Consider the following 20,551-nt stretch of genomic DNA (forward strand, 5'->3'; position numbering starts at 1 on the left):
ATAATGGGTTAATAATTTAGAGTTTAGACCATTTGCTATCTTTAATTTTAACAATTACAAAATAACCAATTATAAGTTTTTTAGATTATAGATCTTGTATAATTCTTACGTTTTTATCGTTAATATTTTTTGTTTACTCCTTTGTAAAGTACAAGTTTTTATCTTAGTGCAGATGTTGCCATGTTAGAAAAAGATAAAATCATTTATTTTTGATAGATTTTTTTTTAAAAGCTCAGGTAGATATCAATCAGCCAACGCAAAAATCTGTTTATTATAAAATTCGCAATATTTCGTAAAACTAAGACCGTGTGATAGGTTATTGAATAAATTAAACTAATTATAAAAGCCGTAATTATTGAATTAATTGAATTATAGCACATAGGTTTAACATATATATATATATATTCTATAATCTTTTCGAAATGTTATGCAGATTACAAACGCAGTCAGCGAGTCGGACTGTCGGCAGCGGCACTTACAAAACGTCGAAAATGAAATGTCAGTGACGTCACATGATCGACAGTCTTGTTCTCATTATTTTTATTTCGCAATTTCCAGAATATCTTTATAATTTAAGTGTTTTACTTTTAATTCAGTTTCATAAGAACAGTGTCATGGATAATCAGTACTACTACAAGTTGATGGCGAGCTACCTGTCCAAACGTAACTGTGACGAGTCGTTCATGAGGTATTTTTTTGGAAAGAATGCAACAAAGAAAACGCCCGAGGAGCTGGAGCGTGCGGACGAGCGCAAGCGGCGGCTGCAGCGGGAGCGCTCGCGGCGCTACCGGGCGCTAAAAAACGCGCGGCGCCAGCACTCGGGGGGTACGGAGCCCGAGGGCGCCGAGCGCGCCCGCAGCCGTTCGCGCGCCGTGTCCGCCGACGAGGCCAGCGACGGCGACGAGCCGCCCACGCTGTGCCACCTGTCCTCCTCGGACTGCGCCTCCGACGACGGCTCGCGCGGGCCCCCCGAGCCTCCTGCGCGCGCGCCTAGTCTGCGCGAGCTGCTCAGCGCGCCCAACACCGAGCTGGACTACCAGACCGTGCACAGCCTCATGTTCCACTGGCTGCAGACGCAGACGTAGCACGCCTACTCCTGGCCCCTATCTCCAGTCACACTTGTACAAGGACATTGGCTGTATTGTTTACCGATATTATGAATATTAACTAAAAATCACACAATCACAGTATCCGAGTGGTGAGTAACCGAGTATAGCTTACACATATCAAATTAGAGATTGCTTTTGTACAATAATAGCACATCAGTCGTAAAACCGTCCTGTTGTAGACTATAGACAACATTATGTAATATAATTGTTTAATATTACAGGCTCTTTGTGATTTAAAAAATATAACTAATATATATATATATGAAGCCAGTTTATGTTCATGTTTGTTGTATGTGGATAAATATCACAATAACAAGAAGAATCAACACAAGTATGTAATATAAGAATGTAATTGTGGTGATGTCTATTGTACCCACTTTTGAAGTATGTAGCTTAGATATGATTACTTAATTTATAAGAATAATTTGGTAAAATTTGTTTTAAATTACTTTTGCTAATTGAAGAAAAACAGCTAAGAACAATGGTGTATCTAGTTATATTTTCTTCTGGAGGGCCAGAGTGTTGAACAAAATATGTTTGTGTACTATTTTTTTCTGAGTAAAATTTCAGGGATGGCCAAAAGGCAGACATCATAGCATAGACCTCCTGGCCCCCCTTTTTTACACCTATGGCTGTAAACTACAAAATTTTGGTAAAAACAAATTATATCAACCTTTTCTGCTATAGATGTCATAATGAAGATATTTAATGTTGAGGTAACATGAAACACATGAAAAACTTTAAAGAAAGAAATATATATTTCATGTTATTGATTTTAAAAAAATTGAGTGTTATTCTACAGTAAAAATAATTAAATATTTAACATTTTTTTACAATTGGACAGATTCATACTTCTCAATCTTGAATGGAATCTAACGGGTGCAGGTTCAAATCGTTTTGTACAAATTTTATATAGTTTCTAAAATATTTGACTTTTTAAAATTTTGCCTTCTGTAACAAAAATGGTTGGTATAAATTTTGATACTTAAGAATTTAGGTGTCAATGAATAAGTGAAGGTTGTTTATACTAAAAATGAGCTTGTGTGGCTAAGATCGGTGCAATGAGGCTGACATTGACATGTGTGTACAACGTCAGCTCTACATTGCACACTAGTTGATAAATATTCCACTAGACAATAAGTTGTTATTAAGTTGCCATATCCTAATATTTAGATACTCAATTATATTATATATGCATATAGAGAAGTATAGAGTATATATACCTATAGTTTGTGATACAATGAATTTACATTTTGTGCGAAATCTACAATATTATCTGTGTTAAGAATTAGAGTAAGTAAAGAAGAGGCATGATACTCTCACTGGTGTCGGCTTGGGGGTGTTTGACGCATCACAGACACACAGTGAGGCGCACTCCCTGTTATTTGTTCACATTCCTTGTTCTCGTTGGAATCATATTAGTTGTTTAATACAAAAAAAACATTTAAACTATCACAAATGTTGCATTTAAAATGTTAATACTCAATAATTGCTCTCTTATTTACACTAAGGGTTATATTTAAACACTCAACTATATCACATCTATAGTAAGTGGCCATTAGTATTCCTTGAGTGCCTGTGCCCGACTGCCCGGTTACACTCTGGCCATAATCCTTATGATTTAGAATAGTGCTAAGTGCAAATTATACAATGTAGATGGCGCTAATAGATCTAGTAAGAATCGTAATATTCAAAGTTACTGGTGCTTTAACTCCGACATTATCATTTACCAGAACACAGATATACATCATGTGTAACAAACTAAAATGAAATAGTGCAGTAAGCATACAATTGGAAAACAGTAAAAACTTTACTTTATTATTTTTATTTTTTGCATTCTTAGGATCTTCTGATCTGATTAGTATAATTAAAGGCTTTTTTCTATATTATTTGTATATAGTTGTTACTTTTAAAATTATTACTAAGGTCTAAAGGACTAATGTGGAAGGTCATTGAGCGAGCCTTTATTGATTATTTTATATTTAATAGGAACAATATGTAACGCCACAATTTTTACCACATAGTTGAGTCATTTTCATTTATCAATAAAGATCCGTCAATTCAACACAAATATAATTCCAAAATGAGTCGGCGGCGAAGTCTTCGATATCATCGTATCTCGCGCATAGACATTAGGTAGGTACTGTAAGGTAGTGCCATATTAAAGAGCTTCCTATTTTTTAATTATTGTTTTATTTGTTGAACAATCTTCTACAGCTATTTCTTGTAATCTGTTGTGTTGACGCTATACACAAGTTAGTTATTTCAATTCGCCTGCGCCAGAGATGGTGCAAATTGTACACTCTAAATTTTCATGATATACAACTTTTGTACATATAATCATGTAACATGTATTTTGCTATAAGATTTTAGAAGCATAATATTGGTATATTTCATTTAAAGGCGTCTTAGTAAATATGTCATCAAACGCTACCCACACTCATGTAGTCATTACTAATTTTCAATGTCACAATCTACCCACTTATATACTTAATTTTATAATTTACATATCCAAAGATATACAAATAGCAATATTTCAACATCAGGGATATACAATCAGAGGTTATATCGAAATACCTACTTGTTATATTTTATACCTATCTGGTCAAGAATCAGTAGCATCAGTAGCATTTGCTTTAAAAAAGTATGGATGTGACAATATAATCATCTAATAGTGCAAAACCTTCGCACTTTACTGCCTCCCCTCCCCTCTCCTCCTGCACCTGCATGTGGGAGATAAAACATCAATTCAGATTTTAAAACATTTAATTAACAAATGGTAACATAAAGAAATATAATAATATAAATTATTCACAGCCATTATAAAATAATACGAAATTAAAAAAAAACTTATTAAATAAACATTTCTTCAAGTTTTTAACATATTTATAAGTATGTAATTTTAGCGACAAAATTATCATCATATCGACATATCGGCTAATAATGGAATCCATTATTTTTTTTATAATTTGTAATTTTATAATTTATTTGTACCATAACGGGACTACGGGATTCAGCACAGTGCTCACTTAGTGTTCGCGTTACTTATTTCTATTGAGATATTTACGGCAAATACATCGAGCTACGACACATATTACTGAATTACACATTTATTTTCCTCCTAATTTTAATTTATAATACATAATGAGCTTACTGTACTGGATACAATACCTTCAGAAGGAATAACTGTCAATATACTATTTTATAATTAGGTAATTAAAGTTGCGTACGAGCGGGCAGCGCGCAGCCGGTCGAGTGGAAACCCCCACTTGCGAGAGCACTGGCAAAGGAGCGGTTTCTTATGTTTTTTGTAATTGTAAAAGTACGGTATGCGATGAATGCGGCGCGCGCCTGTTGTTCTGTGCTACTGAGCGTGGGCGCCGCTGCCGGCCCTCGTCCTCCCTCGCCGTCTAAGCCACAATGACCCTCGACGCGCCGAGACTAACATGAAATCCTGTGCGAAGTACAAAATCACATATGTGGCCAGGAAGAACAAGGTATGACATGCATACTTATGTTAATATGAAAAAAAATTTATAAACTCATTTCCCTTGCAATAAGAATCCACGATGACCTGTCGTTCATTGAGGGCATTCTTGATACTAACAGAGAGTGGAAACTTAACCGGGCCTGATAACTTGTCACACGCTCCATCATAATCATCTGCATTTAACGAGTAGATCATTGCACCTCGCAGCTTGTTGTCTCTTATATATTTAGCCTTTGCTATTACACTCTGCATGTTGTCAAATGATACCCATTCAGTATCCTTGTATAAATATGGCACTTTAGCTTCTTGGTCCAATTTCACTGTTGCATTATTGTCATACTTTCTTAAGAAAGCACATATATCAGGGTAATTCACAAATCCTAAGTTACCGAGACTACCAAACCCTAGCACGGGACTAGATATTTTGTTGTTATTAGAGTTGACTAATGTATATGAGTGTCCATAGGTAGGTATTCCAACAACAATTTTCTTTGGATCCAGTCCCTTATCTTTGTACATCTGCACTGTATAGTTAATATTGAGAGTTCCGAAATAAAGCTCTTCATCATGTTTGGCATAAAGTGGAGAATTAAGACCTGTAAAGGGAGTGAATTTTGTGTAAGTGTGAAAGTCATAGGTCATGATGTTTACATAATCTGTATACATGTTAATTTGATCCACATCATATGCAGCATCAACTATTATTTTCTGGGCTGCCGCAGCAACTGTTAGCAAATAATCCCTTTTTTCTCTGATATATTCAGCTCTTATTTCTCTCAACAGCTGTGAGAAATGTTGCCTCTCCCGTTTCTTAAAGCTATTTAAGTCCATATCTATAGCAGGGAACTCCCAATCTAAGTCTATGCCATCTAATGAATAATTCCTCAATATACCTTTGATAGATGTTATAAAAGTTTTCCTTGCAGCATGGTTTATTACCATTTCTGAAAAACCTGCATGATTTCCAGCACCTCCAACTGATAGAAGTAATTTTAATTTAGGATTACCTTCTTTTATTTTTAGTATATCATGTAGAACATCATACTGTGAATCTTCTAAATATATCTGACTATTCTTTATTTGTGCAAATGCAATGTTGATATGAGTGCACAGTTGAGGATGGATATTAAATGGCATGAGCTGGGAGCTGTTTTGGGCCCGGTTGTCCGGGAAGTTGTAGTAACATGAAACTACACCATTGTCTTTTGTGTACTCATTCTCATCTTGTATGTATTTAGGTATGCTCCAACATATTAGCTGTGTCAGTATGGGTACTCGCAATTCCGTGAGTAGGCTGATCGCCAGTAACACAGCTGGGACAGCCACTACAATTAGTACTGTTATGAAATAATGTTTACGTGCGATAGATTTTATATTTACTTCTTTATTCCCTTTAAATTGAAGTAAAATACGTTTACCACTCTGAATTTTCTTAAAAACCATATTGATTTATGTTTGCATATCAAGTAAAATTCACAAGTACACAATATCTTTTATCACTACAATACAGAATTAGTAAATGAAATAAATGCTAGCACAACAGTGTCAATTTTCAAATTTATACAAAAACAAAGTTAAAAACAAATAGATATAAATAAACTGACTATTGTTCCATTAAACAACAAGGTCAGCGTCAGCGACTCTGCGTTCCTAAACTTTAATATTTACTAACGTCATTGAAAATTTATTGATCGATTGCACTCGACATGCATAATTTTTTATTACATTATTTTATTTTTTGAATTTAAAAATATATGTTACTATAAGCAATAATTCAACATCCATTATTAAATATATATCTTTAAGTTATGTATTACAATAAATTGAATACAATACCGTATGGGATATTTTTGAACGCTACTGTAATGAATATCTATTTATTAAATTTTCATAAAAATAAAACATTTCAAAACCATAACGCAAAATAATTTGTCTTTAATTTATTCGAAGTGTATATAAAACTAATATATAGATAGTGTAAATAAAACTTAAATATGAATGCATATGCCTTATCAGAAGTTTCTGACGAAGACGGGTTCTGATTGCTCTGTCACTGTCACCTTGACTTGTGACGTCTAGTCACTTGTCCATGATTACAATTGCACCAAGGCGGACTCTCACTGGGCCATGTCGGTTGTGGTTGTTTTACTTTAGCGCAACATGTGATCCTTAACACGTAAATATTAGCTTGTATTAGTTTTAAGTGGCTTACCTCACGCGGAAACTTCCCCGAGATATGGCTAGCGCGTCTATGAATCATTACGAAAAACAGCTGTACAGTGTGTTCAAAACCTTCGACGTAGATAACGAGGAAGCCTTAGACAGATCGGCGGTGCTTCAGCTCTGTGACACGTTGCAGCTAGAGGATCGCGGCGCGGCGCTCGTCGACACGCTGTTCGAGCGGTCCTCCGACCGCGTCACATTCGCGCAGTTCCGCAACGGCCTGCTCACCGTGCTGGGCGGCGAGGAGCACCCCAGCGACGACGACTCCTCGGGCCGGGAGGTGGCGCCCAAGTTCGTCTTCGGCTCCAAGAAGTACGGGCGCCGCTCTCGGCCGCAGCGCGCCGCCGACGACGCGCCGCGCCTTCGCGTCGCCTCCGAGTCGCGCCTGGACGGCCAGCGCGCGCGGCCCCGCATGCGGTGCAAGCGCAGCGCCTCCGCCATGGAGAGGGACAGTCGCGACGCCGACCTTGACCACGGCCGCCGCGTGGACCGCGCGCGCGCCCTGGCGCTCTGCCGCGGGCTACGCATGCACGGCGTCGACGCCGGCCTCGTCGACCGCGTCTTCGATACCTCATCCGTCGACGAGATATCTGTCGGTGAATTTTTTGATAGACTGAACTCCTCCCTCACGACCTCTATCGCCGCGTCAGTGCTGGTGGACGATAGTTCCAAGCTGAAGACCGAGGTGATCTCCAGCGACGCGGTCGTGGAGGCCTGGGAGCGAGCCGGCGTGGACAGCCCGAGGCGCTTGCTCATCGAGCTGGGGTTTACGGCGGCGGGGCTGCGGCCGCACGAGCTGGAGCGCGCGCTCGACGACGAGCTGCGGGCCCTCAACCTCCCCGCGGACGCCGCGCCCGACGCGCGCGCCCTGTTGCTGCTGGCCGCACACGCGTTGGCGCGCCTGCGCCTCGACGCCACCTGGCGCCTTCTGGATGTGGCGCGGGCCGAGCGCGGCAAGCTGCGCGAAGACCTCGCAGAGGCGAACCGGCGCGCGCGGCTGCTGGCGCAGGACGTGGACGACAACCACGCGCGCATTGAGGCCGAGCTGCAGGCGCGCCTGCGGCAGGTGGAGGCGCGCCACGCGGAGGCTGCGCACGCCGCTGCCGCCGAGGCCGCCGCCGAGCGCGAGCGCGCCACCGCCGCGCAGCGTGCGCTCGAGGACGATGCCGCGCGCCGCGCCGAGGGGGAGGCGCGACTGCGCGCCGAGACCGCCGCACTGAGGGAACATATTGATGAACTCCAGGTTGGTTTTCTACATTTATACAATTATTTATCACTCAATTAAAAAAGTATAGACTTTTTTAATTGAGTGATAAATAATCTCAATTAAAAAAGTCTATACTTTTTTAATTGAGTGATAAATAATCATCAATGATACATTTACATTCTTGGCAAGGCTCAGCAAGAATCCACAAGCATCGAGCGTGTAAACACGGTGCTTGGTTTGACTGGCAACAGCTTGCTGGATCTTGTTGCCAACCCTTGTTAGTTTTGAATTGTGTATCAAGTAAAAGGACATAGCCCTTGCGACGTATTTAATATTGTATTTTCGTCCAGGAGAGCGCGCGCGGTGCGGAGGCGCGGGCGCAGCAGGCGGAGCGCGAGCAGGCGCGGCTGCAGGAGGAAATGGCGGGCGCGGAGGCGCGCGCTGGGCAGGAGGCGGAGGAGGCGCGTGACGCGCTAATTGCGCTGGAGGCGCGCGTGCGGGAGCTGCGCGGAGAGGCGCAGCGCCTGCGCGACCGCAACGACGAGCTGTGCGCGGCACTGGAGGCAACAGCTCGCGACGCTGCCGGAGCTCAGCCGCGTGCGCGTTCCTGGCGGGACGAGGTCGCCATGCAGGACGTGCCCATGCACGCTAATGCTACTAACAAACGAGAGGTGCACAGGAAATCAGATTTAATCTTTTTTTTCATATGTAACATAATAATATATTGTTAGTGTACTTGTATAAGACAGGGTAAATGTATGTGAAAAAGAGTATAAAAGCAGTGGAATTCTGTCAAACGGGGGCAGAGGGCCACACCCTGAGGCCGTTCCTTATGCTTCTCAAGCAGGGCCAGCAGGAAGAAAGTGATCAAATGGGGGCAGTTGCTTGTAGGTGAAAACTTAACTTTGTGAAAGATTGTTATTGACTGATGTAATATCACTTATTGCAATTATTAGAAACATAGGCAATATGTGTTTTAACTTGTTTTTTTTAACAATGTTAACTGCTTCCGATTCCTAACAATATACTAAAAAAAGGCCCATTCACTCTCAATATGAATAAGGTGTTCTAAATCAAATCGTAAAAATTTGTAAATTTTATTCAAATTAAGGGAAATATATTTTCAGATGTCAGATTCATCATTGTCACCAAAAGAGAAGAAGGCACTAGATTCGATTGATGTATTACAGAGGATACAACAAATTATAGACAATGTTGCAAGGCTTCCCTCACAAATTAAAGATGGTTGTCAAATGTGCAGCACTGTAGGACACACCGTTACCTCTGTCCAAAAAATGATTCAGGAGTTAGGTGATGAAATAGTCAGGCCAGATACATTGAATCAAAATACACACAGGAGCAATATCCCCTTACAGACAGAATCTATGATGAATGGTGAAACTGTTGAAGCTCTGAAGAAAGATCTAAGTGAAGTCAAAAAGCAGCATGAGACGGATAAAAAAAACTTGAGATCTGTGATAAAGTAATCACCTAAATTTTGTTATTATTACTATTTCTAGAATAACTATTAAATTTTATACAGATAATATAAAAATAAAATCAAATTCTAATAAACATTTAACATGTTGTGGCCGTTGTGGCGCAGCAACATAGTGTCTGACTGTAATACTATGTTTCCTAGTTCTGGCAACAAGAAAATTGATATATGTGATATAATAGACTAAACAAAAATATGACCATGTTACAGGGAGCTGGAGTCAAGCTTAGAACAAATGAAATTGGAGTACGACAAGTGCGAAGAGTACTGGACGTGCAAGTTGGATGATGAGCGCGAGTTGTTCGCGGAGGAACAACGCGCCGGTGACGAACGCCTCGCTGACCTCGTCGCGAAGATTGCCGACTACGAGCGACAGTTCACCCCTCATTCCACCCCCCACGCCGGCCTGCCCACCATCAACGAGACATACAGCCTGGAGCTGCAGTTCAGCGACTTAGAGGATGAGTTTGCTAAATACAAGAGCGAGCAAGAAGCTGAGTTGAAGACTAAGGTATATTAGTGTATTGTTTTATATTGTATTTTAATGTTTAGATTGCTTTGAAACTGGAAAATGAAGTATCTTGACTCTAGGTTTTCTCTGCATAGGTTGCTATAACCACTTCCACTTCGAAAATTTAAAATATCAGTAAAAAAAATTCTGACAAGTAAACCTTATTACACTGTTCAAGAATATTTAGAGGACAAACATGTATGGAATTAATGTCTATTGAATGTAACGTAGGATAGCTGCCAACTAATGTAATAGATTGTACCATTGATTTTGAAAAGAGCAACTGTTGAGTTTCTTGCCGGTTCTTCTCAGCAGAACTGCCTTCTGAACCGGTGGTAGCTTTTTGTTCATATGTTCATTTGACGATTCAAAAGTGCTTATTATAAGTTTATTTGAATAAAGAATATATTGAATTTGAATTTGAATTTATAGGCAGAGTTACTTAATATAGATGTGAAGCTTAAAATAATGATTATTCATTTTTAACCTATCAATAATAATATTACAGATTGAAGAAATCAAACAACTCAAAGCCAAAACAGATGAATTGGAGCGACGAGTGAACTCGGCGGCCAGCGCGGAGCCGGAAGGAGGGGGCGCGGGCGTCGGCGGGGGCGGGGCAGCGGGCGCGACATACGGCGCGGCGCGCTGGCGCGAGGCGGCTGCGCTGCGGGCCCGCGCGGCGCGTGCCGAGCGCGTGGCACAGCGACTGCACGCGCGCCTGGCCGCCGCCGACCTGCTGGTCAAGGATCTGTACATAGAGAACTGTCGCCTGGCGCACCTGCCTCGCCTACCTCCGCTGCCCCCCGCGCGCCTGCCCTGACATATACTCGCCTGAAAACGTACCAACTCCAAAATGAAAACTAAATAAACAAATGGTTTTATTTAGCTCACATATTGTAATGTCACTACGTCAAGAGTTTTTAATTTATTTACTTAATTACTTTTTAAATCCCTCCCTTGTCCTGGTTACAGATTCAACAGTCGCATATGTGAAACCCCCTGCCCCCCTCCCTCGCCCTTAATGTGTGACGTCATGTATGGGCGGCCCCTAATCTGCACTAAATGGATTGTGCCTCGAGTAATGAGATTATCAGCGGCGGCCGAGACCTTCGCTGTAGCGGGTTCAGTACTTGTATCAGCCTGTTTTGTCAATAGTAACTGTGCTATACACCTCGAGGCACTTCCTTCATAGAGATTATTATTTCTTTCATGTGTAATATGATTACATCGACTGTGTAGAATGTAACATTTCAGATCTGATAAGGATATGAAACAAATATTATACTAGTTTTGTTTGCGGAGTTAAAATTATTTCAGATTATCTGTTAGCTTATGAAGCTAATTTCGGTTGTTAACAATAGACTTTAGACTCGATTTATTTTTAAAAGAATTTGTTAGTGACAGCTGTTTTATGTATTTTGATAGTTGAACAACAGTCAACAAGTTTCTTTTAGACTCCGGCCCTATGCAACTTTATACCAAGACGCTCCATAATGACAACGCAGGGAGCATTATATATTAAACAGCAAGATAGAAATATAACTTATCATGGACATTATATTTTGATTTTGATGAAGAGAAATCATTGAAGCTCTTTAATTGTGATCATTTAAGATAATTAAGATGATTTAAATCGAAAATCCATATAAATACATGTAGAGAGTTATTTGTTTATTAGTTATTTTTAACTAGTATAAGCTAATAATATACTATTTTTGAATTAGGACTGACTCATCTGTTGGTTAAAAAGCCGCGGATATGAAAGTGCCTTTGAGTAATATATAATCAATATTGTATATAACATTACTATATACTATTAGTGGACATATGTATGTTGATTGGAATTTATTATTACACTGTTGTTGTTCTTAAGTTCTCCGTCTCCGTCCCGACGAGATGGCTCGTTATTTACTTTCTTTTGTATAATATTAGGTTCAAGTACAATCAAACGTTCTTAGTGGCTTCTAATAACGATACAGATAATAAAAATAGAACTTATAACTCATTGTGAAAGGGCTTAATATTGATTTACGTTTATTAAATAGTATAACAATACTAACTTTGTAGCATTATATACGATATTCTATTTGAAAAATACGTATTAAAATATTAATTTTACTAACAGATAGATTACTTAATCGACTTGTGATTCTTTATTTTAAGTTAATGTAAATAATTACTTGATTGTGATATTGGAACGGTTTCTGACGCGCGCCGCACTCTTATATATTGTAGTGTTAGTATGAAAAGACAGACTCAGAATTAATGTTTAACCCGCTAATTAGATTTTTTGGAAGAATTTTTGTCGTCTTATTTATCTTTATAAGCTTTTCAAGCAGATTTAGTAAAATCAAGTACATAACAGAATTTTAAGTAATTTAGATTCTAAGGGTACGCATATTGCATCATGGACAGACTGTTTAAATTATCTAATATTATAAAAACAATGTATAATCTGTAGACTTGTGAGTTAATTAATTCACATGTAGGTTCTGTTGCTCATATGTAAGTTCCTAACATATCCACACTCAATGACTTTCATATATTTAAAGAATACAAGTGCACTAGCGGCCTTAGATATTGAGTTTTTTAATACAAATTGATGTTTGGTCATACTATCAAGTTGTTGAAATGAAAGTAATGCATTTGATGAATTTTTCCTAAAGTACATGCTTGTAAACTGGCAATTGCAATCGAGGTCCAAATATTCTATGCAGAATCTATTTTTTTATATGTATAAGTATTTCTTCGATTTCCTTATTTCATATACATTTTTACATAAAAACATACTCAAAATTGTCAATTTATTGATCTTAATTTAATCTCCGGTTATATTGGTAATGGCCTAAGTTGATGGTATGTACGTGCGTGTGTGCGTGTGTGTGTGTGTGTGCGGTCTCAGAGACGCGCACGTTGTTTAGTTTTAAGTGATTCACTCGTTGTGAAGCGTGCACCGGATGTACGCTATTTTTCCTATCATTTTATATTATTTAGTTTGTATATCAAATAAAATATACATAAAATGCTAGTTCAGACGGTGATTAAGTAGACGACTAACGATGTGAACGGATCCAATAATCTGTGACGACTAATATATACTAAGATAACGCCACCGTAACATGTTCTTATCAGCCACGTGGGTCGAGGTACTAACAAGGTACTCTGTGTCTATTATATATATAAGAATAGTTTCTGTTTATAATATAAATACTTATTTTGTATAGTATTATAAGCGAATCATATTAATTTATAACACATTGTGTTAGTTCTTCATATCACAAGTACGTTATTGAAAACTTCCTTGTTTATTTGTAATGTTGTATCAGTTGTTATCAATATTTGCATTTAAGTGTACACTAGAGGATATGACCTATATATTCATATATTTTCTAATCTCCTCAAATTGACGAAGTCGCTTGACAACATTTAATTCCATCAAACCTTGTGCCTATCAAAAATGACGTGACGACTCCTGACAAGAGACATGTTGTCGGCCTCGTCTAGACCCCTAGACCCTTCTTTATATTTATATTGCATTTTTTACGAATAACTATCAGTTGAAGCTCCAAAAGCGACGCCCTCAGCACTTCTCGTTCACTGGCCGTGCGGCGTGTGTGAAATTGTAACACATTGCTCTAATAAAATGTTGTTCTAAAATACTCGTTTTATTATAGGGTTTAAAATGGTCAGCGCTCTGACCATATTTTTAAGTACATATTAAATTAGCTTTACGCTGTTTCCCGCACATAGCAGAGATGGCCATCATGTTCTGTGTAATCTATGCTATTATCATACTTACCCATACTTAACAATAAATTTCGTAAAGGGCGACTCAGGCTCGCCCACTGAGACAACAACTTGACATCTGAACAATCCGTAAGAAAAGTTCTAAGAAGTAAAGCTTATTACACTGTACAAGAATATTTAGAGGATAAACATGTATGGAATTAATATCCATTGAATGTAATGCAGGATAGCTGCCAACTAATGTAATAATAAAATATACCATTGACTTTTAAAAGTGCGACTGTTGAGTTTCTTGCCGGCTCTTCTCAGCAGAACTGCCTTCTGAGCCGGTGGTAGCTTTTTGCTAATATGGTCATTCGACGATTCAAAAGTGTAATAGTCTACTTGAATAAAGAACATTTGAATTTCAACAGCTGAACTGATTTTTATGGGACTTTTCGTGACCGATAGAGGGTGTTGTGACGCAAAAGTTTTTATCTTCAATATTTTTTTTCTTTTCAATAAATTTTCTTATTATAGGTACGTCTTCGTAGACATACCTACTTCCCGTGGAAGTACCCTGTAGGTGTCGACCTGTTTGTAATTTTATCTATTGCTAATTGTTATTTTAAATTATTATCACTGGTAATTAATCAGGATTATTTTGTGAATGCTGTACGTATCTGTAATTGATATTTGTAACAGAACCGATATATGAATTATTATTTTATACTTCAAGTTACATGTATTGCAGTGGCGTAGCTAGGGTATTTGTTGCCCGGTGCGGCTTAGGAGATTTGATGCCCTTTAAAATGGTCTAAGGTCTAAAATAAACAAAGTGATCGCCGACCTTGATGAGTTCTAAAAAAAAAAAACGTGATCGTCGACGTTCGTGAGTTCTAAAAAAAAAAACGTGATCATCGACTTTGATGCCCCTTTCCTTCTGATGCCCGGTGCGGCTTAGAGGACTTGATGCCCTTTACAATGGTTTAAAGTCTAAAAAAACAAAGAAAAACAAAGTAATCGTCGACTTTGATGCCCCTTTTCCTTTTGATGCCCGGTGCGACCGCACCGCTCGCACCCCCCTAGCTACGCCACTGATGTATTGTTGATATGTCAATAAATAAATAAATAAATGAATGAATAAATAAATAAACTTAAGTTTATGGACGTATACAAATAAACTAAAAATATAAATTTATAAACAAATTTTCCGTTTTCGCATTTTTCCCTTAATCATGTAAAATTTCGTAATTGTATTTCAATGAAAAGTACCCTATAAGTTTTAATTACGCGGCGAATTTCATAATAGTAGAGCAAAAACGATGCATAGTAAGTAAATGCCAAACTTTTGAACTGACTTAAAACCTAGATTTTTGCTGTACTGTTTAAAATAATACAACAAACAAATTAATTTTAACATTTTAAATTAAACTATTTTAACCGAATTAATCAGTAAATAATATAATAAAAATAATAATTAATAAATTACCCACCCACGGGTAGGTCTACCCGTGACCACGGACTACTGTAAAGTGTTCGAAACGGGTTCCCAAAAATATGTAGGTAATTATCATAAATAAACGCATAAATAAAAATGTATAATAATCGTGAAAACCAAAGAACTTATTATATTAATTTTAAATTTATTATTATCTAAAGATTTAAACTGTACAAACAATATGATCTTACGTTAACATGCATATAGCATACCTGGCATGTAAGTGAACAATATAAATTAAAAAAAAAAAATACAGTCGAATTGATAACCTCCTTTTCTTACAGAAGTCGGTTAAAAAAACAAATCTTTAATTATTAAAAGATGCTTACTTAAAATATACTACAATAAAGTTAGTTAGGTAAGGTATAGTGTTATTTATATAATAAGAAAAAATAGCACTTCCTACATAAAGATATTCTTTAGTTCGTGGTCACAGGTACATGCCGTTGACGAGGTAGTCGGCATCCAGCGCGAGGCGCGGGTGCGCGCGGCGGCGGCGGCGGGCGGCGCGCGCGCGGCACGCCAGCAGCGCGCCCAGCGCCGCCGTCAGCGCGGAGCCTGGGGACAGATAGACAGATAGACAGCGGTGCTGATAAAAGTGGTTAGTTTGATAAGGGCGTATTATTTCTTTTATCATATTGTTGACTTTTCCTATTACTACTGACACGTGGACGGTATCTTTTGTTAATTTTTGATCTTTCAACTATGTTCAGAGTAGAGTTGTGTACCGAGCACGAGCAGCATGACGGCGGCGGGCGGACGCTCGCTGAGCCCGTCGCGCTCGTCGGGCGGCCAGCGCTCGCGCGCATCCTGCGCCACCACCGCCACCACTGCTTGCGCGTGCGCCGCGCCGCTGGCGGTTGCTGTGCTCGCAGTTTTGGCTGATGGTATATTCTAGAAATATTTCCAGAATATACTATCAAGAAAATATTTCTTTAAATTTAAAATTTCATTAAGAAACTAATATTCAGAAATATTACGCACAGAAATATTATATAGAACTTATTTATATACAATGCTACAATTATTATAGAATGCTACAATTAATATTTTATTCAAATATATACAGCATAATAGCAGGACGAAACTTACAATATCTTTTAAAACCTTCTTTTTCGTAGTATTTTCTGTTATTAAAGGTATTTTGTCTTCTCTCTGGTCGATGGTGTTATCCACCAGAGGCGCATGAGGCGCAAGGGGCGCGTGCGGCGGCTCCGTAGGGAACTCCAGCATCTTGTTCTTTGTCATCAACTCAAACCCCTTCTTGGGACTATCTCTCAATGTCTGCTGTTGAGAGTATACCATGGGCAGCTCTGGCATCGTTTTAGGTGGAATATACACGGGCGTTTCCTGAAAAGGGCTCATATATTTTATCTACCTATTTTAGTGGTCAAACGTGAGTTTCGTTGTAATGCTACTCCTCCTAGAACGTTAAACCTACAGCTCTAAAATGACGTAGAAACGGGCAGAAACGTTGTGGATGAACGGTGATCCCAGTGAAGTATCCCCAATACCCGCCGTGCACAGCATGTGACAGATCCTAGTATTAAAAAGGAGTGGTATGGCATGTCATTGGCATGGTAATGGCAGTGCACTAGTAACTTTATCTCGTAGCTTACCGGTTCCGGTCGCGGCTGAGGCACCGGCCAGGAGCGTTGAGACTCGACGTCAGGCCAGTCCAGTCTCCCATACACATTCCAACCTTCCATGCTATCTGCAGCTTAGGATATTAATGCTTTAAAGAATGTATTTAGTTCTGGTGTACATTATAATCGTCATTCATCATTATAATTTAGTGTTCTAAGGAAAATTAAAAAGAAAAGTTTTGCAACAATAAAAATATCTGTTTAATAAAAGAGAAAATGTTATCCACCTGGTTGTGGCGGCGGGGGTTGCCAGACGCGATGCGGCCACGGCGCTTTGGGCGCGGGTGCCTCGAAGGCGCTCTCCTGCAGCAGCCCGCCCTTGTGACTGAAGATGTGCGACGCGCTAAGGCCGTCACCATTCACTGTAAATAATGTAGGTACATCATTTTAATTTTTAAAATATTTAGTTATTATTTACTTACTTACGTACTTGTTGTTTGAGCCTACCTGCATTGTACCTGTGTTGCGGCTGCGCCTGGGTAAGGCGATGGGGCCAAATATCAGCGCCTTCCACTAAAACGTCGTTACTCACGGCTACTACAGGTCCACTAGACTCTTCGTTGCTGTCTAGAACTGGCGCCTGCTAAAGTAAACGTAAAAACAAATTGATGATAAGCAGGTTTAGGGTACTGAGAACATTAAAAACCAGCTCCATGTATATCTTTCTAAGCAATCCTGCTGAGGAAATTGGGAAAAGTTTGGGCAGAGAGAAGAGCGTTAGCCACCCTTTGCTCTATTTCGAGATATTTGACAGTTTCGAAATGTGGTGAGGAACCGGCGGAAACCAACATCGTGATTTGCCTCACTAGAGGGGGAAAATGAAAATTTTCATGAATCTCTATAAGGGGATTGAGCCCATGGATATCGCGCTTACATCATCGTCAGTTACCTGTGATAAAGGCGGCGAAGAAGCAGGCTTCGTCACAGGGGGTGTATGGGGCGCGTGGTGCGCTGAGGACATTTGAGGCGCCGGGGGCGCGGGGCAGCCCAACTCGGGCGCCTCGTCGCTGCCGTCGGCGCATTGCGGCACGCCGTCGCACGCGTTGTACACGGCGATGCATTCCGCGCCGCGCTTGCACTCGAACTGGTAGCGGCTGCAGCGCCCTGCTTCATACGGCCAACACATGCTAATTATGTACATTGGCACACACCTAACGGACTCCAGACCTGAGACCATGTAGTATGTACCTCCTACTCCACTAGTGCACTAGTGAGCATGACCACGAGCACAACTCTATACGTGGGTATACTTATTATTTTAATCTGTTGTTTTTGAACCTGCTCATCATACTTTTTAACAGTATTAACAAATAGATACACAATTAAATCGAAATATCGTGAACTCCAACTTGTAAATATGAACAATTATTTTTATGAATTTAAACTTAAAATAAGAGTTTTTCTGTAACGATTTATTAGTGTAATGATTGTAATATTCTTGTATTATTTTTAGGGTTCCGTACCGTAAGTAAGTTCACTTTGTTGTCCGTCAGTCCGTTTGTCTGTCCGTCTGTTTGTCAAGAGCCTTTATATCGGGAGCGTAAAGATATCGAAATTTCTGAAAAAATCGTATTTCTACATTTACTTAAAAAAAACCATATGGCCGTTTATAAAGCGAAAAACGCTTATTTCGATACTGTAAAGGAAATCTAAATTATTATGGTACTTCCAGTTGACCTAGTTGTTATGAAATATGTAGTAGGTACTAGCTCAGTACTGAAGGTAATGAACCAGACTTACTCGGCACCAGTGGCGGCGGCAATGCGGGCTCCTGTGGCGGCCGCGGGGGCGCCGGCGGCGGCGGCGGGGGCTCCGTCGTATGTACGACTTGTGTAGTGCTCACTGTGGTGGTACTCGGACTTCTAGAATGGTGACAATTATTTGGATATTATAAGTATATTTAAACTGCATTTTAATTCAGAGCTGTATAGGTATATTTATATGATAATCTTGTAAGAATCTCTAGCAATGAAGCTGAAATATTTCCATTTTCATCACAATAAACCGCCTTCGTCTCTGGGCTCACTGATATCCACACCTGTCGTCGGTCATGTCGTTTTTGTAATGTAGCCTTCACTTTTTGAAAGATTTGTGTCTGTAGTATTGCATCATGTCATTGACGTTACACAAATAATATTAGTTTTCACATGTTCAGGGGCCCTGGCCATGAATTCGAACTGTAAATTCTTGGGAATCAGCTGTAGAAATATTGTTTTATAATGTGTTTCAAAATTATCCTTGGATATTAGAGTGAACATTAAAACTATAACTAGAATTGAGTTGCTCTGAAAAGAGATTTATTACATAAATAAATGTCCACACTTTTACAAATATTCTTTAACCTTAATCTATCACAAACTCACCTGAAAAGAGAAACAACATTTAAAGCTATTGTTTCATCAGTTCGTATTAATTAAATATTCAAATATATTTTTCTCCCTAGTTTTTAAGAGACGTCAATGTTATAGATTAATGAAGTGGCACTCACTACTTTGATATATATATATATATATATATATATATATATATATATAAATATTATCATTCTTTTGCAAAATTCTATAAACGTTGATTATATATATATTGGCATGTGTTGTTAATTTTTACTACCATCACATTATCGTTTTATTGAGTTGAAAATGACAACGTTTCTAGAAAAAAAATATTACAAACAATGATGAGATTATTTGGTGTAGACACCACACCTGAGGCTCGCCAGCTCCCGTTCGTGGTGCGCGAGGCGCTCCTGGTCCTGCAACTCGGCCAGGCGGCGGCTCAGCGCCAGCACGCCGCTGCTGAAGTTGCCGTGCGCCGTAAACTTGCAGCGGAAGTCCTCCGGCGGCCCGCAGTTGAACAGGTAGCAGCTGCCAGGGCTCTGCACGTAGGGGACACGTTCGGGACGGTAGCGGTAGGTATAAACAACTCGTATAATAATAAATATAGATTAAATATATCGTAACAAATATACCTTTTCCTCAAAGACGAAGACGTCGCAGGAGTCCGTCTCGCAGCACAGGCGCAGGCACTCGCGCCGCGCGCCCACGTCCAGCTCGGACAGGTAGCGCGCGCCCATCTCGCGCGACTCCTCCGTGCGGATGATCTTGTCGCGCTGCACGTCGAAGCGCGCCGCGCACGCCGCCGGGTCCAGCTCGTGCGCGCCCGCCAGCGCCAGCACCGCCACCACTGCCGCTACCACCGTCCACCACCACCAGCACGCTTCATTGGCCGACATGTCGGCGATGCGAGTGGTTTATTTAATTTGAAGAGTGTACGGTCTGTGACGGCACGGTCGATGCCGCCGCGCATGCGCCGCGCTGGGCAGACAGCAGGCGCCCTCACGGAGGAAGGAGCACACTCTCACACCACACTCCCCGTGTGAGATTACAGTACGATGTGGCTCTGATAAATTAGCTGAGAGTAGCTCGATAATGTACAAAGGACACGTACCATCCATTTGTTTGTTTAAATCATTCTGTGGCTATTACGTTGCGAGTAATAAACATATGATTATTAATTTGCAATGCTACAGAAGTGAGCCTTCAAATAAACAAAAAAATTGTAACAAAGCGCCACTAAACAAGTAAACAATTCTAACAGCGCGTCAGCGCTCCCGGCATCGCGGCGCTCCCGGCATCGC

The 20,551-nt window shown here is 39.9% G+C and overlaps 4 protein-coding genes across 10 annotated transcripts; 2 read left to right on the forward strand and 2 right to left on the reverse strand.

Annotated features, from left to right (window-relative positions):
• Positions 1 to 244: 244 nt before the first annotated feature.
• LOC146529054 (uncharacterized) lies at positions 245 to 3,293 on the forward strand. Of its 2 annotated transcripts, XM_085202667.1 has the most exons (3): positions 263 to 348; positions 434 to 498; positions 597 to 3,293. In XM_085202667.1, the coding sequence occupies exon 3, from the start codon at positions 615 to 617 to the stop codon at positions 1,083 to 1,085; it is 471 nt and encodes a 156-aa protein (XP_085058793.1). In that variant the 5' UTR covers positions 263 to 348; positions 434 to 498; positions 597 to 614; the 3' UTR covers positions 1,086 to 3,293. The 2 variants fall into 2 exon arrangements, with proteins under 2 accessions (XP_085058792.1, XP_085058793.1); XM_085202666.1 differs by having other exon boundaries at positions 245 to 498.
• On the reverse strand, positions 3,284 to 6,304 carry Cht11 (chitinase-3-like protein). The gene has a single exon (XM_085202650.1). It carries the CDS (start codon positions 6,040 to 6,042, stop codon positions 4,627 to 4,629), a length of 1,416 nt encoding a protein of 471 aa, XP_085058776.1. The 5' UTR covers positions 6,043 to 6,304; the 3' UTR covers positions 3,284 to 4,626.
• Positions 3,432 to 13,698, forward strand: LOC146529056 (uncharacterized). Of its 2 annotated transcripts, XM_085202638.1 has the most exons (6): positions 3,432 to 4,606; positions 6,959 to 8,065; positions 8,380 to 8,700; positions 9,157 to 9,512; positions 9,738 to 10,038; positions 10,547 to 13,698. In XM_085202638.1, the coding sequence occupies exons 1-6, from the start codon at positions 4,556 to 4,558 to the stop codon at positions 10,859 to 10,861; spliced, it is 2,451 nt and encodes an 816-aa protein (XP_085058764.1). In that variant the 5' UTR covers positions 3,432 to 4,555; the 3' UTR covers positions 10,862 to 13,698. The 2 variants fall into 2 exon arrangements, with proteins under 2 accessions (XP_085058764.1, XP_085058763.1); XM_085202637.1 differs by lacking the exon at positions 3,432 to 4,606 and having other exon boundaries at positions 6,590 to 8,065.
• A 1,695-nt stretch (positions 13,699 to 15,393) lies between these two features.
• LOC146529057 (uncharacterized) lies at positions 15,394 to 20,146 on the reverse strand. 5 transcript variants are annotated; one of them, XM_085202644.1, is made up of 10 exons: positions 19,883 to 20,146; positions 19,620 to 19,789; positions 18,655 to 18,776; positions 17,804 to 18,018; positions 17,362 to 17,497; positions 17,142 to 17,276; positions 16,888 to 16,988; positions 16,361 to 16,618; positions 15,997 to 16,162; positions 15,394 to 15,826 (listed from the first exon to the last, which is right to left on the reverse strand). In XM_085202644.1, the coding sequence occupies exons 1-10, from the start codon at positions 20,144 to 20,146 to the stop codon at positions 15,699 to 15,701; spliced, it is 1,695 nt and encodes a 564-aa protein (XP_085058770.1). In that variant the 3' UTR covers positions 15,394 to 15,698. The 5 variants fall into 5 exon arrangements, with proteins under 5 accessions (XP_085058770.1, XP_085058773.1, XP_085058771.1 ...); XM_085202647.1 differs by having other exon boundaries at positions 16,888 to 16,982; positions 17,362 to 17,494; positions 17,804 to 18,021; XM_085202645.1 differs by having other exon boundaries at positions 17,362 to 17,494; positions 17,804 to 18,021.
• Between the last annotated feature and the right edge of the window lie 405 nt (positions 20,147 to 20,551).

The sequence above is a fragment of the Heliconius melpomene genome, chromosome 19 (assembly GCF_056956725.1).
Source record: "Heliconius melpomene rosina isolate 202511_hmr_F chromosome 19, ASM5695672v1, whole genome shotgun sequence".
NCBI lineage: Eukaryota > Metazoa > Arthropoda > Insecta > Lepidoptera > Nymphalidae > Heliconius > Heliconius melpomene.

What these genes read in the sequence shown, in the direction of transcription:
- Cht11 (XM_085202650.1), bottom strand. Translation starts at nt 6,042, where the DNA reads ATGGTTTTTAAGAAAATTCAGAGTGGTAAACGTATTTTACTTCAATTT.
- LOC146529057 (XM_085202643.1), bottom strand. Translation starts at nt 20,146, where the DNA reads ATGTCGGCCAATGAAGCGTGCTGGTGGTGGTGGACGGTGGTAGCGGCA. An exon ending in TCTTCGTCTTTGAGGAAAAG is followed by an intron (nt 19,790 to 19,882) that starts GTATATTTGTTA and finishes CCCTACGTGCAG; the next exon opens with AGCCCTGGCAGCTGCTACCT. An exon ending in GCCGCCGCCACTGGTGCCGA is followed by an intron (nt 18,022 to 18,654) that starts GTAAGTCTGGTT and finishes GGCCGTATGAAG; the next exon opens with CAGGGCGCTGCAGCCGCTAC.
- LOC146529056 (XM_085202637.1), top strand. Translation starts at nt 6,836, where the DNA reads ATGGCTAGCGCGTCTATGAATCATTACGAAAAACAGCTGTACAGTGTG. An exon ending in ATGCTACTAACAAACGAGAG is followed by an intron (nt 8,701 to 9,156) that starts GTGCACAGGAAA and finishes ATATATTTTCAG; the next exon opens with ATGTCAGATTCATCATTGTC. An exon ending in AAGCTGAGTTGAAGACTAAG is followed by an intron (nt 10,039 to 10,546) that starts GTATATTAGTGT and finishes ATAATATTACAG; the next exon opens with ATTGAAGAAATCAAACAACT.
- LOC146529054 (XM_085202666.1), top strand. Translation starts at nt 615, where the DNA reads ATGGATAATCAGTACTACTACAAGTTGATGGCGAGCTACCTGTCCAAA.